Source organism: Petaurus breviceps, unplaced genomic scaffold (assembly GCF_028583685.1).
Source record: "Petaurus breviceps papuanus isolate PSGF00001 unplaced genomic scaffold, PetGlider_PUasm1.0 76, whole genome shotgun sequence".
Classification (NCBI taxonomy): Eukaryota; Metazoa; Chordata; class Mammalia; order Diprotodontia; family Petauridae; genus Petaurus; species Petaurus breviceps.
The window spans coordinates 42,288,546-42,304,428 of NW_027186473.1; the positions used below are offsets into that span (position 1 = coordinate 42,288,546).

The 15,883-nt window shown below is 42.0% G+C and overlaps 1 protein-coding gene across 1 annotated transcript in view; it reads left to right on the plus strand.

The window, feature by feature from the left end:
- Positions 1-15,883, plus strand: part of MGST2 (microsomal glutathione S-transferase 2) — a 38,005-nt gene that overhangs the window by 7,258 nt on the left and 14,864 nt on the right. The window contains exon 2 of the mRNA XM_069105408.1: positions 3,560-3,659. Coding sequence (XP_068961509.1) covers positions 3,560-3,659 — 100 coding nt within the window. The remainder of the gene's footprint in view (positions 1-3,559; positions 3,660-15,883) is intronic.

A 15,883-nucleotide genomic window follows, 5' to 3' on the forward strand; every position in this document is an offset into this window, starting at 1 on the left:
GGAAGCAGAAGTGAGGAGGAAGAACATTCTAGAAACAGGAGACGGTGCAAGTGCAAGTAGAGTCAGGAGAGGGAGTGTGCTGGGCAAGGAGCAATACAGAATATGAGGAGGGGAGTAAAGTAGAAGACTGGAAAGGCATGAAGGGATCAGACCGGGAGGGGAACCTGCCACAGGTTTAAATGCTGAACTAAGGATTTTATACTTGATCCTGGAGGTAATAGGGAGCCCCTGAAGTTTATTGAGTAGGGGGGTGACATGGTTAGGAAAATCACTTTGGCAACTGAGTGAAGGATGGATTGGAGTAGGGAAAGATTTGAGATAAAAGGAATAGTTGAAGAAACAAAAAGATGTTATTATGTTGAAGTCCCCTATTGTGAGGGAAGGAGCGGGGAGACAAATACTGTGAACTGGGCACTGAGTTAACTAAGAAAGGAAAAAGAATGTTTTGGGGACTGGTAGATAATGGGCACTTGGATCTGAATTCAGTGATTAATTTAGATATTGTAAGTCGTAAAGGAGGAGAGGTTACTGAGAGGGATGGTGGGGAGAGAGAATCTGGATGTGGTGATGGGAAAGCAAGCAATGTGCAGTTTCCTCTCACCACTGTGAATTGGGGGAAGGGGTTCTGAGTAAAAGTGCAATCAATACAGGAAAGGATGGCCAGGGATGAAGTGTCATAACATGAATCAGTGAGTAGCCGAAGGTGGAAGGAGTAAGAAAGGAAAATGTTTAACAAGAAAGGAAGTTTGATCATCATAGAGAAGGCATTCCAGAGAGCACGGTAGAAGGGGTGAGAGGATCTGGAAGAGACTATCTAGGGGACAGAGTTGAGGAGGATGGGGACAAGGGAGCAGGCAGCTGGAGAATGTGTTTATATATTGGCAACAGAGAGGTTTGGGGAGAGTAAGAGGGATGGGAGTGGGCTAATCAAAGCAGAATGAGTGTAGGTGAAATATCTGTGGTTAGACAGAGGCTCCTCAAAGGAGGTAGGGGATCTGAATGCTCAGGGTCCTCCCTGGAGCTCCAAACTCCTGGCAGATATTGGTATTTTTCTGGGGGATTTTGGGAAATCCATTTCACAATATATAGAAATGGACTGGTTTACAGCCTGGGGGAGTTTGCTCAGGAGGTTAGAGGTGGAGGGGAGGGTGACTAGCGAAGGTCCTGGGGTACACACAGAGGATGTCTGTCTGTACCTGGGGGAAGGTAGACTGGGATCCAGGCTGGCAGTGGGAAATGTGGGTGATGGAAGAACAGAAGATATGAATACAAATTAGAAAGAAATAAACTGAGTGTGACCAACTGAGTGCTAAGCTCTGTCTCTGTCCCTTGAAATCCAGCTTCAGACTGGTGAAGCATGCTTATCAGATTTGAGGATGCCACAAGGCTGAGGGGGATATGTTAGATGATAGAATCAGAATACAAAAGAGATCTCAGTAGGCAGGAAAGATGGACGGGAACAAGCAAGGTAAAAGCAGTGGGGATGAAGTGCAAAATCCTGCTCTTGAGTAAAGAAACAATAAAATGAACACCCAAATAGTACACAAGTACAGGATGGAAGAGAAGTGGTTTAACAGCATTTCAGACGGGAGAACTGGGGATTCCAGTTGGCTTCAAGCTAAATGTAGTCAGCAGTGTGGCGTGACTGCTTAAAGAGCTAATATAAACTTAGATGACATGGATAGAGATATAATGGGCAGAACAGGGGAGGTGAGGGCTCCACTGTGCTCTGCACTGGTCAGACCATGTGTGTAGTTCTGGGTACCACTTTTTATGACAGATTGGTGATCAGACTGGTGAATGGTCCAGAAAACATGTCATATGGAGTTATTTAGCTTGGAGAAGAGAGAGGCAGGGGAATGGGGATTTGGGACTACTGAATGGAGACAAATTTCAGGTCAAAATAAGGAAGAACTTTCTAACCATTAGAACTATCTAAACAATGTAATGTGCTATCTTGCATGACAGTGAGTTCTCCATCCATGGAAATATTCAAGCAGAAGCTGGAAGACCATTAGTGATATTGCAGAGAAGATTCTAACATAGGATGACCTTTAAGTTAGACCAGATGACCTTTCAGTTCTATGATTCTACAATCTGATAGGTCCAATAAATCATGCCTACCCCTACTATATTTTCTAAAGCTCTCCCTTATTTTTACTACCATCATTTTTGGGGGAGAAACGCGCGCGCGCGCGTGTGTGTGTGTGTGTGTGTGTGTGTGGTGAAGTTGAGTGGGACTGTGGTGGTTCCAGATATGTGATTTCATCAGTGAAAATATCCTTCACTGAGAGAAGTCAACAACTTGTCTGGAAAGTCAACAAGTCATCTGGAAAACTGAGAAGTGAAATGTTTTGCTCAGGGTCACAAAGCCATTTTGTGTTAGAGGCATGACTTGAACCCTTCCCATAGGCATACATAAAACAGGGGCCAGGTGTGTTAGCACAGAGGACCCATGATTCATTGGTGCATATTCTACCCATTGTGCCAGTGTTTCTCCACTACCATCCCAAGATGACATATTTATTGTAAGCCAAGGCCTAAGGAAAGACAATCCTTCTACAAACTCTCTCTTGCCTATGCATGAACTTTGGTAGTTCTGGGCCTTTTGCTCAAATGCTAGATTGTTTTCTTGAGATAAATTCCAGCTCTGTTCCTATTTTATAAATGCAGAAATGATGTCTTACTAAGAGTGATCTACCCAAAGTTTCACAGGAAGCTAAAGGTTCCTGAAGGGATAGGGCCTAGAATGGTCCATTCCTAATTCTATCCCTAAAAATCTTCCCCATTGCAGTTGCCACCTAAATCCATAGACACCTGCTCTGAAAGTGCCAGCCTTGGATTCACAAGCTACAGAGGAAATTATCTGCCTTCTGTACCACACACTTCAAAAAATCCCTCTCCTCCCTCTGAAAGTCTTCATTAGAAACCACTGCCAGTTTAAATGAGAAGAAACCAATCCTAGCCAGTTATACACTTCAGAACATTTAAGTACTGCACAACAGCTTGTTTGGAGCAGAGGGGGATTAAGGGAAAGGAGGCTGCCTGCTGGGCTAGTCCTTACTAAATCTACTTCAATATTTACAAGCTTCTTGTTGGAGAGATTACCATATCCTGCTACAGAAGGAAATATATCACTACTAATTCTGTAACACAGTTAGAGATTAAAGTTGCAAACTTGGTATAACAAAGACAAATGATTTCAAAAGAATTAGTGAGTGGGAAAAGGAATTCAAGTAATTGAGGAAAAGAAACTGGGTTGAATAGAGGATGTGAGAAGTGGGAAGGCAAATTTCTACAATGCTTTAAGGGTTGCAAAGAGCTTTCCTTCTCACCGTCCCTCTCCCCACCCCCCCAAAAAAATCCCTGGGTGTAGGTGATTGGTATCTCCATTTTATAGATGACAAAAGGGAGATTCAGAGAGGTTGTGGCCACAGCTCCTAAGTATTGGAATGAGGATTCAGATCCATATTGGAATGGTATGATCTGAAATGTTCAAATGACTGTTAGTTGCTCTTTCACCTCATGTTAAATTATACAAATTTCTTTTCTCTTGCAGTTGTATTTGTTTGGCAGGTGGGAAAAGCAAGGAAGAAGTACAAGATTTCACCCCCAGCTGTCACTGGGTCACCAGCCTTTGAGAGGGTATTTCGTGCACAGTAAGTTCAGGACAGAATTAATCACTGAAACGGCAGGTGGGCCAGGGATGAAATTTTGTATATATCTATTCCGGTGTATCTTTTCTCCCATCCAATTCTAATATAGTCACTGTACAGTTTCAGGGTGTGCATTCAAATATAGGGCTTGAGCCTATGAATTCTCTTTTAGCCCATTATCAGGACCTTTTCCAGCTGTCACAATGGACAAGTGATTTCTCCTCTCAAGGCTTCAGTATCCTTCTTTTGTAAAATGAGAAGGTTGGGTCAAGTGAGCTTTGGATCTAGACTCATCTGATCATTACCTGTAATGTGCTTCTAAAAATTATAGGAACGAGAGTGGAGAGAACAGCCAGTTACACACTTCCCCCAAGACAGGGGGCATTCAGATGGGATAAAGCCCTCCCCAGAGCCCAGCACCATCCCCAGGAGCCATTTGATGCATGTGCATGCTCTGTCCACTTGTAATACTGGGGTCATCTGGATGTGTGCCTTTGGATGGAGGCCTACTATTATGGGTCTTTTCCCTAGGTCTGAGGGACATCCAATGAAAAACTCACTTCCAGCTCCTGTCAGGACAAGAGGTGCAAGGATTCAGTACTCCCTAAACACAATATTGCCTTTTTCCCCCTCTATCTGTCTCCAGGAGGCCCTCTCCTTCACTCCCTGCTTCCTCTCTTCCTAGTTTAGAACCCAAGTGTCTCAGCACTGCTTGTCCCTGAAACAGTCTTTTCCTCATATATTAGCTGACATTGCTATTGTCCTTTAAGATTTGCAAAACACTTTGCATAATATCTCATTTGAACCTCACAATAACCACAGTTAGCTACCTGTGGGGTGAGTAATAATAATATTAGGATAGAATACTATAATAACAGAATAGTATTGGAATTCATATTCTTCTCAGTGGCAGTTTGCCACAGGGCCAGAGAGGTTGACTCAGGAAAACCGAGGCTCAATTTAATGTCTCAGTGACTGGCAAGTCAACTAACTCTCTAAGACCTTAAGTTGTAGGGCAGTCAGGGCAGGTGCCAATCTACTTTGGAGGGTTTCCTCTCTGGAAGCTCTCTATAGCAACTAAACTCTAGGTCTGATGTAAAGAAAAGATAATCACTCACATCGATATATAGAGACTTATATATAGCCTTTATCTCATTTGATCCTTACAACCACCCTCTGAGACAGGTGCCATTATTATCCCCATTTTATGGAAGAGTATGCTGAGGCTTAGAGAAATAAGTGACTCACTAGTATATGCCTGAGGCTGGACTTGAAAAATTGGTGGCTTGTAGGTTTGTTCTTGACTATTGCTTATTTTTGTAGCACCTGGTCCATAATAAATTCTTAATGCTGATTAAATAATGAATATCATGTGACTATAATCTTATCTTTTTCTATTCACTGAGTGACTTGCCAAGGGTCATGAAGCTAGTGAAGTATCTGCGACAGGATTTGAACCCAAGCCTTTCCAACTCCAACAGCAGAATTCTGTCTACTACATGATCCCATATTATATATATTTGTAGTTGTTGTTGTTCAGTCATGTCTGACTCTTTGTGACCTGATTTAGGGTTTGGAGTTTTCTTGGCAAAGACATTGGAGGGGTGTGCCATTTCCACAGAGCTAGTCAATGTCTGAGGCCATATTTGAACTCACAAAGATGGGTCTTCCTGACTCCAGGCCTGGCACTCTATCCACTTTGCCACCTAGCAGCCCCATCATATCTCTGAATTTTTGACATAAGAAAACTGGGGTTCAGAGAGCTTAAATGATTTACCCATGCTCACACAGCTACCAAGTGTTAGAGGTGAAAGTTGACCCCAGTTCTCCCTGACCCCAAAGCCCAACACTCTCTCCATAATGCCTATCAGGACAACCAGGACTGTATGCAAGTAAGCAGATAGAGCCATGTTTATTAGATGCATTCAAGGAGTCATTAGGTGTTTGTGTACTCTCTTCCTTTTAGTTCAACACAGTCTGTTCCTTTGCAAACAGCACAATTGAGCCAGTAGGATGCTATTTGATATCATTCAGGGAACTTAAAATGCTCCGTGAATGAACAAAAGACCACTCAGTCCTTGAAAGCAGAGTAAGCAGGACTCTGTATTTGTCATTAAAGCTTAGGATCATAGAATTCAGAGATGGAAGCAAGCTCAGAGATCACGGAGTCCAATCTGTTCCCTTTTTATAGTGGAAACTGAGGCCTTAAGAGGCAAAGTGATTTACCCAAGGTCACACAATCTATTGAGATTTTCTGCAAATAAGAAAGATTTAGGTGCGATTTTATATCATTTCATTACCAATCTTCCTTCCATAAAGGAAGAAATTCAGGTGCTATCCAACATTGGCAAAGTCTGGGAAATGTTTCCATTTTTGCTTCCACGATAATAAAATAATGATTTGGGGCCCATTATTTTAGAGCTACATTGTCATCCTTATTACGGCATAGCAGTTCCATTCAATTCCAGGCTCACAGAGTTAGAAGAAACTTTCTTGGAGGCCATCTATTCATACCTCTCTTTGTACAGATGAGGGAAATCAAGGCACATGGAGGTTAAATGACTTACCCATGGTCAAACAGTAGTGTCTAATAGAATTTGAGCTCATGTCCTCTGACTCCAGACTTGGGACTCTGTCTACTATCACATTCCAGAAGAAAAGTCCTGTATGAAGATAGTATTTGACTCAGTTGCTCACAAAGATCTGTGAGTTTATTCATGAAGGTCCTCCCTCACTCCGAGATGGAAGTCACCATCTTGTGTGACTCTTGTCTATGTGTCCCTGTACATTCACCATGGCGGATCCTCTCAGTGTTCTTGGGACTTTCGTCTTTTTCTCCTGCCAGCAGAAAGTTATCAGTGGGACCTTTGGATTGGCCAGTGGTGATCTCTTACTGTAGCCTTGAGCTCTCCTTCTTCTCCTTCTTCTTCTTCTTCTTCTTCTTCTTCTTCTTCTTCTTCTTCTTCTTCTTCTTCTTCTTCTTCTTCTTCTTCTTCTTCTTCTTCTTCTTCTTCTCCTTCTCCTTCTACTTCTTCTTTCTTTTGCTTTTTTGGAGGGAGGAAGGAAGGGAAATTGGGGTTAAGTGACTTGCCTAAGGTCACATGGCTAGTTTTATGTTGAGTGTCTGAGGCTAGACTTGAACTCAGGTCCTCCTGACTCCAGGGCCAGTGCTCTGTTCACTGCACCACCTAGACCCTCCCCCTTTTTTGTTCTTTTTAAATTGATATTTCTCTGTCACGCCAGTTTTCTTTGGTTTTTCTTTGTGTTTCCATTTAGTTATCTGCTACAGAACCACCATGCATCTCTCCATTGCCTTCATGGGGTTAATAGCTGAAATATATGAAAGACCATTCAAGAAGGGAGCCTAGAATAAGTATGAATGCTAGATGAGAAGTTTAGAGACCTATCACTGATCTTGCAGCAAGATGGCTGCCGAAGTGGAAGGGACACCACCTGGCTTCCCCATACTTACTCCAGGAAAAACCTGAAATTTACATCAAACCAAATAATGATCAATAAATCCAATGAGAAACTAAGATGACTTTTTCCACCCCAGAAATGCATAAAACAGTCCAGGAGCCCATGGTCAGTAAGAAATGGGGCCAACAATAAAGCACAAATGAAAAAAAAAAGCCCAACTTGGATAACAAACAAAAAGAACCTTAGAATTTTGAATGTAAAAAATGATTTACCTACCAATAGTACATGAAAGGTGTTGATGTCCATGGCCCAGACAGAGAGCAGTACATAGAGAAATTCAGTGGGGTCTCATTGGCTGTAAGTAGGACAATACATTTGACATTCCATAACCTCTCAGTATTTTTCCTCTGACTTAAACAGCTCTATGGGCTTAACTAGAGAAAGAGAGATGTTAAATTGCCTCCACTCCAGCAGGAAAATTGGACAAATAATAAGCTGCTTGTACAGTTTTAATCCAGGTTAAGCAATTCAATATCCATTTCTCCTTTGCAAAGACAAAGAACCTTTCTCACTAAGCCTTTTGGATGTACTTCATGGTGTCAAGAGAGTGTGGCCTCAAGAACTGCTACATGTCTTCCTCATTCCTCCTTGCACTGCAAGCCTGGAAGATTTTCTACCCAGTCTCTGTCTGCTGTAAATCTTGGTAGAGGTTTACATGGCCTCATTTCAGCTTTCTATGCTCACCTTTGGAGCTTGAATGAGAATGCCTATGGGCTTGGCTTTACAATCAGCATTAGCGTAGCACTTAATGTTCCCAAAGCAGTGAAGTAGTAGAGTACATTACCTCATTTGCACCCCATAGCTCTGTGGTAAGAAGTACAGGCATTATTATTTTAATTTTACAGATGAGGAAACTGAGGCTCAGACAACTTAAATGACTTGTTGAGCAGCACAGAGGTAGTAAATGTCAGAGCTGGGATAGAAACCCAGGCTTTCTGATTCTAAGTCCAGGGTTTTGTCCACTATGTCACCTTGCTGCCACGAGTTGGGTTTTCATCTCTTTAGTCTGACAAATATGACACACCGTATAATTGACTATTCAATAAATGTATTAAAAAAAATTAAAATTTGCTGGGCACACACCCTAATGAAATGTACTTTGAAAGCCTGTGATTTTTGTTGTATCGTTCTGGGGAACTAGGACTGGTGCCCATTTTGCTGTTGATACTATATCCTCCATCCTCGAATCACGCTTTTCTCTTTTTATTCCCCCATCCATGCTGTTGTTGCTAGGCAGCCATGGTGGGCTGATCAAGAATGTTCATTGCACAAAGGCCACTAGATGGAGCAGTGGGTAGAGTGTTGGACCTGCAGTCCTAAGACAAGTTCCAATGTGATCTCAACATAATTACTAGCTGTGGGATCCTGGGCAAGTCACTTATGCTTGGTCTGCCTTTAGTTATTTCACCCATAAAATGGGGATATTAATAACAGCACCTACCTCCCAGGGTTGTCGTGATGATAAAGTGAGATGAAGAGTGGAAAGTACTTTGTAAACCTTAAAGTGCTATAGAAATCTTAGCTATTATTGCTATTAGTTATATCATTGTGCTCCTGTCCCCAGCCATCCTTTCTAGTTCTATTGCTGCTGACAAGAGGAGAGAAAAGTCTGGGGGTAGGGCAGTGTCTGGGTGATGGCGATAGGAAGCAGAAGCTGAATGAAAGAAGACGAGAAAGTAACTTCCAGTGTTGAATGACTTGCCCGTGGGGAGGGGATTAGCCTTGTTCCTGGCCCCCAAGGACAACGCTAGGAGCAATGAATGGGAATTGTAAAAAGGGAAATTTTGACATAATGATGGAGATTTTTCCTGACAGAGCTCTCTCAAAGTAGAATGAAATCCCTTCAGAGGTCAATGCCTTTTTGAATTTTTTTTAGAAATAGATTTTGGGGGAGATAAATTTTTGCTTTTACATTGTCAAGGTTTCCCCTTGCATCCCTTCTTTGCCCTCCCAGAAAACCATCTATTTTTTCTCTGTATTTTTAATTTTCAACATTCATTTCCATAAGATTTTGAATTCCAAATTTTCTCCCCATCTCCCCAAGATGGCAAGCATACTGAATATCCCTTCCCTCAATCTGCCCTCTCATATTCCCTCCCCACCCCCCCCCTTACTTTCTTGTAGGGCAAGATAGATTTCTATACCCCAGCGGCTGTATATTTTATTTCCTGGTTTCATGTAAAAACAATTTTTTAAACATTTGTTTTTAAAACTTTGAGTTCCAGATTCTCTCCCTTCTTCCCTCCTCACCCACTCACACTGGAGAGACAAGCAAGAGCCATCTCCTATAACATTTTTTTTTTCAAAATAGAAAGAGAAAAAAGTTCCAATAAAACAAAAAGTTTCAAAACATTAAAAAAATCTGACATTATATTCAGTCAGTCAATTAGCACTTATTAAGTTCCTACTTTGTACCAGCTACTGTCCTAAGTGCTGGGGATATAAAAGGAAAAGACCTTGCCTTCAAGGATCTCACAGTCTAATGGGGAGACAGCAGAAAAACAATTTTGTACAAACAAGATATATATGGGATAAATTGTAGATAATCAATAGAGAAACTAGCATTAAAGGAGATCAGGAAAGGTTCCTTTCTAAAGATGAGATTTTAGCTGGGACTTGAAGGAAGCCAGGGAGACAAAGGGGCCAGAGTCTAGTGCTGGAGTGTCTTGTTTGAGGAACAGGAAGGAGGTCAGTGTCATTGACCTGTGGAGCGTGTGTATATGGGACAGTAGATGATAAGAAAACTGGAAAGGTAGGAGAGGACCAGGATGAGAAGGACTTTGAATCCCCAAAAGAGGATTTTCTATTTGATCCTGGAGATGATAGAAGCCAATGGAGTTTATTGAATGGAGGAGGTGAGACCTGTGCTTTAGGAAAATTAACTTGACAGTTGAGTGGGGGATATATTGGAGTGGGGAGAGCCTTGAGACAGGGAGACCTATCAGCAGGCTGTTGCCTTGGTCCAGGTATGAGGTGATGAGAGTGTCAGAGGAGGAAAGGGGGGCATACACATTATTCTATACCATGTCCAGTCCACCCACACAATGACCTACAAATGAGCTGGGGGAAATGTTTTCTCATCTCTCTTCTCTGGGACCAGGCTCGTTCTCCATAACTTGACAGTATTTATTTTTGGTGGTTTTGTGGTCTTTCCATTTACATTGTTGCTGCCTTGTGCATATTGCTTCCTTGGCTTCACTTTTCATCTTTTCATTGGAAGATGCTGGATGACCACTTGGGTAGATCATAGGGGGATTCCTGCTCCCATATGGATGGGACTAAGTGGCTTCTGAGGTCACCAACTTAGGTTCCATGTTGCTGTGGAGATTCCCTCCTCATTTCTGCTTCAAAGGAAGAAGCTATACAAGTCAGTAATTTTAAGTCAAAGGAGCTTGAAGCTAATAGGATCATAGGATTTAGATTTACAAGGAATTTTAGAGATCATTGATTTCAGCTCCCTCATTTTATAAAGAAGGAAACAGAAATTTGAACTGAAAAGTTAGGAAATTCTCTGTAAGACTTTGAGCTATCCAGTGGAATTGCCTGCCCTAGGTAATAGGTTCCTCTTACTAAACATCATGAAGCAAGACTGGAGGCTTATTAAGTTAATATCAATCAATCAACTACCATTTATAAAGCACTTACAACATGCCAGATGCTGTGCTAAGTGCTGAGGAAACAATGAAAAGCAAAATCAGTCTGTACCCTATAGGAGATCCCATTTTAATGGGGGAAGGGAGACAACATGAAAACAGGTACATACAAGACATGAACTCAGTAGCTGGAAGTAATGTTAAACAGGAAGGGTCTACCATAAGGGAGCTTAACTTTTTTATGTCCTGGACCCCTTGCCAGTCTGGTAAAGCCTATGGACCCCTTCTCAAAATAATGTTTTTATTTGTAAATAATTCATAATCAAAGCAAATGTGAAATTTAAGTTCGAGGTTAGTGAAAATAATTATGTGATTTCCCCCCCTATCCACAGATTCCTAAGGGGAACCCAGGTAAATAACCCCTACTCCAGCAGCTGGATGGGACTAGAAAATGTCTCATGAAGAAGGTGGCGTTTAAGCTGTTATTGTGTCCTATGAGGCCCTCAGAGGCAAGGCTCATAAGAGGACAGGAGTAGGAAGAAGTATAGCATAGGGTCTGAGAGTTAAGGAGCCCTCTAAGAAGGCAGGAAGTGCTGGTGGGAGAAGGACCTGATATGGAGTTGGAGAGGGATGAGAGGTGAATAGCTAAAGCTGGCCATTGGGAGGCCAGAGGTAGTAGTATCTGTCATTCTGCCTTGACAGGTGCTTTAGTGGCCTGAGGGCTATGGGAAGTTAGTATTGGGGGTGGGAGATACCACTCATAGCTTCCTGCCTTGGTGTGAGAGCTGGAGTGCTCTGGGGTTATATAGCATATCCAGCCAGGATATGCTCTAGAGGGAATTCTTGGTCAATTGCAGCTTGCGCTGGATGACTTCTGAGGTCTTGTCCAACTCTGAGATTCTCCCTCTGATATCCTCTCTTCATTATCTCATGTCTGCCCATTCCCGGATAGAATAATGCAGCAATTGCCAGAACATGGAAGACATTTAGTACCTAACTTGTTCCTTTCCTTCAGGTCCCTGAACTCCAGGTTGCCCATCCTTGTGAGCCTTAGGGTCATTTCCAGCTTTCAATCTGGACACTATGTCCCCACCTGTCCCCACTGGTGCCATTGGGTATTCTTTCATATGGTTACTTATAGACATAGGATAGGAAGTTACCATTTGGACACTGAAAGGGAAGTGCTCAGTAGTCAGCGCTGGGCTAGTTGAACAAGTTCACAGACTTTATAGTCAGAAGTAACCTTAGACATCATTTGGTCCTCCCTCAATTTACTAAAGAGGAACCTGAAGCTCTAGGAGGTGAATATTTTGAGCTGAGATTTGAACCCAGGTCCTCTAAATTTAAATCTAGTCTCTTCCTCTTGCTGATGACTATCACTGAGATGTTTCCTTGTAGTAGCACAGTAGATAGAGCTTCTGGCCTGGAGTCAAGAAGACTTATCTTCCAGAGTTCAAATCCTAATTTTGTGATCCTGGGCAAGTCACTTAACCTTGTTTGCCTTAGTTTCCTCATCTGTCAAATGTGCTAGAGAAGGAAATGGCAAACCACTCCGCTGTTTTTTGCCAACAAAACTCCAAACAGGGTCACAAAGATTCAGACATGACTGGAATGACTGAACAACAAAAATGGAATTGTAACAAATTCCATGGCTCGTACTAAGAGTCTCAATCTCTATCATGTGCTGGTTGCCTCAGGATGATGGGATAGGGTGGTACAGTAGGGGGTGTATAGTGTGGCATTTAAATTGTCTGTTTTTGCAACAGAAATTTCCATTGGTCTTTGTCTCTATCGATGCGAGCAAGCCTGGAATTTGTCATTTTCGATATACAACAGGGATCCTTTTATCCCTGAACAGCTTTAGAAAGTGATGGAATTGGTGACTGTAGTTTTTTCTCAGGTGAGACCCAAGCTAATTGATTTAGGTTAGCCTTCTCATATGTTCTGTGTAATGATGCTTCATAACTTTGCTTTTTATTAATTTAAAAAAGAATAGATTGGAGTCATTAGTGATAACCTGGAATAGATTAACCCTTAGCAGGAATGGGGAATCTTCTATTAACTGTTGGTGAGCAAAGCCATAAGTAGGGTGGGGTGGTAAGCCTTTGACACAGGGAACTGAATTCAGAAGGTACTAGCAGTTTTACAGTCTTTCTGGGGTGGAGAAATAGCACAGCTTAGTTAATGAGAATAATTAGTTAAAATCAGAAGCAACCAAATTGAAGGTTGGGGTGAGTTCCTTCCCTGTTTTCTTTACTTCTTCCCTGTCCCCTCCCCCTGCACCTCCAGCCTCAATGAGGGCATATTTTATTTTATATCTCCCCATGCATGACTTCCTCAGGGTGTAAAGATTCTTAGCTTGCGCCCTGCTGGTGGAACAATTATGTTATAACCTAAAGAGCAATCAGGTTTCCTTAGGCTTTAAGGAAGGGATCATTCATAATTCTGCAGAAAGAATTCTTTCACATATATCTATCCATGGTCTCATTAAGAATTATATTACTGTTCTCTCTGGTTAGGATATTGTCAGAAATGAGTTCAGTCAACTAAGCCAATGGAGGGGGAGGAAGGGTAAATCTAATTCATCTTTTTCCTTTGCTAGGTGCCAATGAATTAATTATAGTTTCAAAAGAATTCTTCCCTCTTACTTAAAATAGCATCAGACCTTCCGGCATATTCTATGAATAGGGACAATTTGAACTGAAGTTAGGACAGGGCATTGGGAGCTTGGAGACTAGAGGTCTAGTCTTTTTTCTATCATTGATACACTGGGGAAAGGGAGGGGAGCACCTGGCAACTTGTACTTTCAGGGCTCTTTCTTCTATTAAATGGGTGTGAAAATGCTATTTTATTTCTCAGAAAAGCATTTGTGAGGATTAATTTTTAAACATTAGCTTTATCTCAACAAGTGTATATCAAGTATAGGTACAAAACTCTGTTAGGTATTGGGGTCTGAAGTAAAAGAAAAGAAACAGTTTCTCTCCTCAAGGGGTTTTGAACTTCCTGGCAGTGTATGACAGGTATGTACTCAATACTTGAATGGATCTTATCAAGTCAGAAGTCCCCTCTGATGAAAGAAATTGCAACTTGTGGATGTCCTGGAGTTTGACACTGGACATCCAGGTTGCTGGAAGCATTCCTCGTTTTTCCAGACATTTCAAGGGTACCAGGGTATTTATACATGATCATAGTAACTGAGGAAAAAGCCAAACACTGGACCTAGGGGAAAGGGAATCAGGGTAGATCTCATGGGGAGGTAATACCTGACCTAAACCTTAAATAAAGAATTTTGAAAGGCAAAGGGCAGTGTTATGGCTCACTGGATAGAGTGCAGCCCTAGGGTCCAGAAGACCTGAGTTCAAATCTAGTTTCAGATGCTTCCTAGCTGTGTGATTCTGGGAAAGTCACTTAATCCTGCTTGCCTCAGTTTCTTCATCTGTCAAATGAGCTGGAGGAGGAAATGACAAACCACTCCAGTATCTTTGCCAAGAAAATCCCAAAAGGGGTCACGAAGAGTCAGACATGACTGAACATGATTGGAAAGACAAAGGGGAGAAAAGAAAGTGACTCAGGCACAGAGGAGAGCTTATACCATGTTAAGGATGTGGGAAATATAATACCAAATTTGAGGAAGAGCTTGTGGATCAGTAAGGCTAGAATGCAGAATGACAAAGTAAGTCTGGAAAGGTAGACTGGGGCCACATTGAGGAAGGTTTTAAATGCCAGACTGAAGTGTGTATATTTGATCCTAGCAGCAAATAAGTAGGGAGCTACAGAAGACTCGTGAGTAGATGTGTAACATGATTGGACTTGGGAGATTGTCCTGACAACTTTGTGGAGGATGGATGGGGGAGGGGAGAGATTGGACACTTGGGCACCAATGAAGAGAGGTCATTAGGAGAGAATGAGGCTCGAGGACCTGAACAAGGATAATGGTCATAGGAATTAAGAGGGAAGAGGATAGATTCAAAAATATTAAAGAGGGAGAATCAACAAAACTTACACATTATTGGATAAAGCGGGAGAGAGGTGAAGGAAAGGAAGGTGGGTGACTATGGAATTGTGAACCTGATAGATCAGATGCAGGAAACTTTGGAGGAGGGGCAGGTTTTGGAGAAAAGGTAATGAGCTTTCATTTTGGACATGTTGAATTTGAGATGCTAATGGGGAATCAAGGTGGAGATGTCCCACACGAATCAGTGATACTGGGCTGGAGTCTACGAGATAAATTAGACCAGGGAAACATTTGCATAGAGATCGTAATTGAGCCCAGGGGAACTGATGGGAGTGCAGAGAAAAGAGGGCCCACATGTAGGGGGTGGGAGATGAATAATGATTCAGTAAAGCAGATTTAAGAAGAACACTCAAACAGATTGGTGAAATGAAAGAACAGTGTCAAAGAAGCCAAGAAGAGTGTCTAGGAAGAGGGGCTGATCTACAAATGTCAGGGCAGACAGGTTAAGGAGGATGAGGACTGAGAAAAAGCCTCTGGATTTAGAGGAATTCTCTGCTGAGAAGCCATCTCTTCCCCCACTCACTTGTTAGATTTGTCTTGTAATGATTTTGTATTTGTTTCTATTTATTTAGAATATGTATTTATCAATCAAAAAACATTTATTAAGTGCCTACTATGTGCCAAGTGCTGAGGATGCAAAAAGAAGCAAAAGACAGTCCTCAGAGAGCTTACAATCTGATGGGGAGACAGCATGCAAACAAATCTACACAAAGCAAGCTACATGCAAGATAAATGGGAAATAAGGAAGAGAGAGAGCATTGGCCTTAAGAAGGGTTGGGGGGCAGCGAGGCGGTGCGGTGAATAGAGTCGTCGGGAGGACCTTCCTTCAAATCCGGCCTCACACACTTAGCACCTTGGGCAAGTCACTTAACCCTAATTGCCCTCCAAAAAGCAAAAAAAAAAAAAAAGGGTTGGGGAAGGTTTCCTGTAGAAGGTAGAATTTTAGGTGGAAGCCAGGGAGGTCAGTAGTAAGAGCACAGGAGGGAGAGCATTCCAGGCTTGGCGGAACAACCAGAGAAAATGTCTGGAGCTTATATTCATTTATATTTAATTAACTGATGAATATTTATGTTAGCATATATTTGTATATATGTTATATCCCCTCAGTAGAATGCAAGCTCCTTGAAGGCAGGGACTAT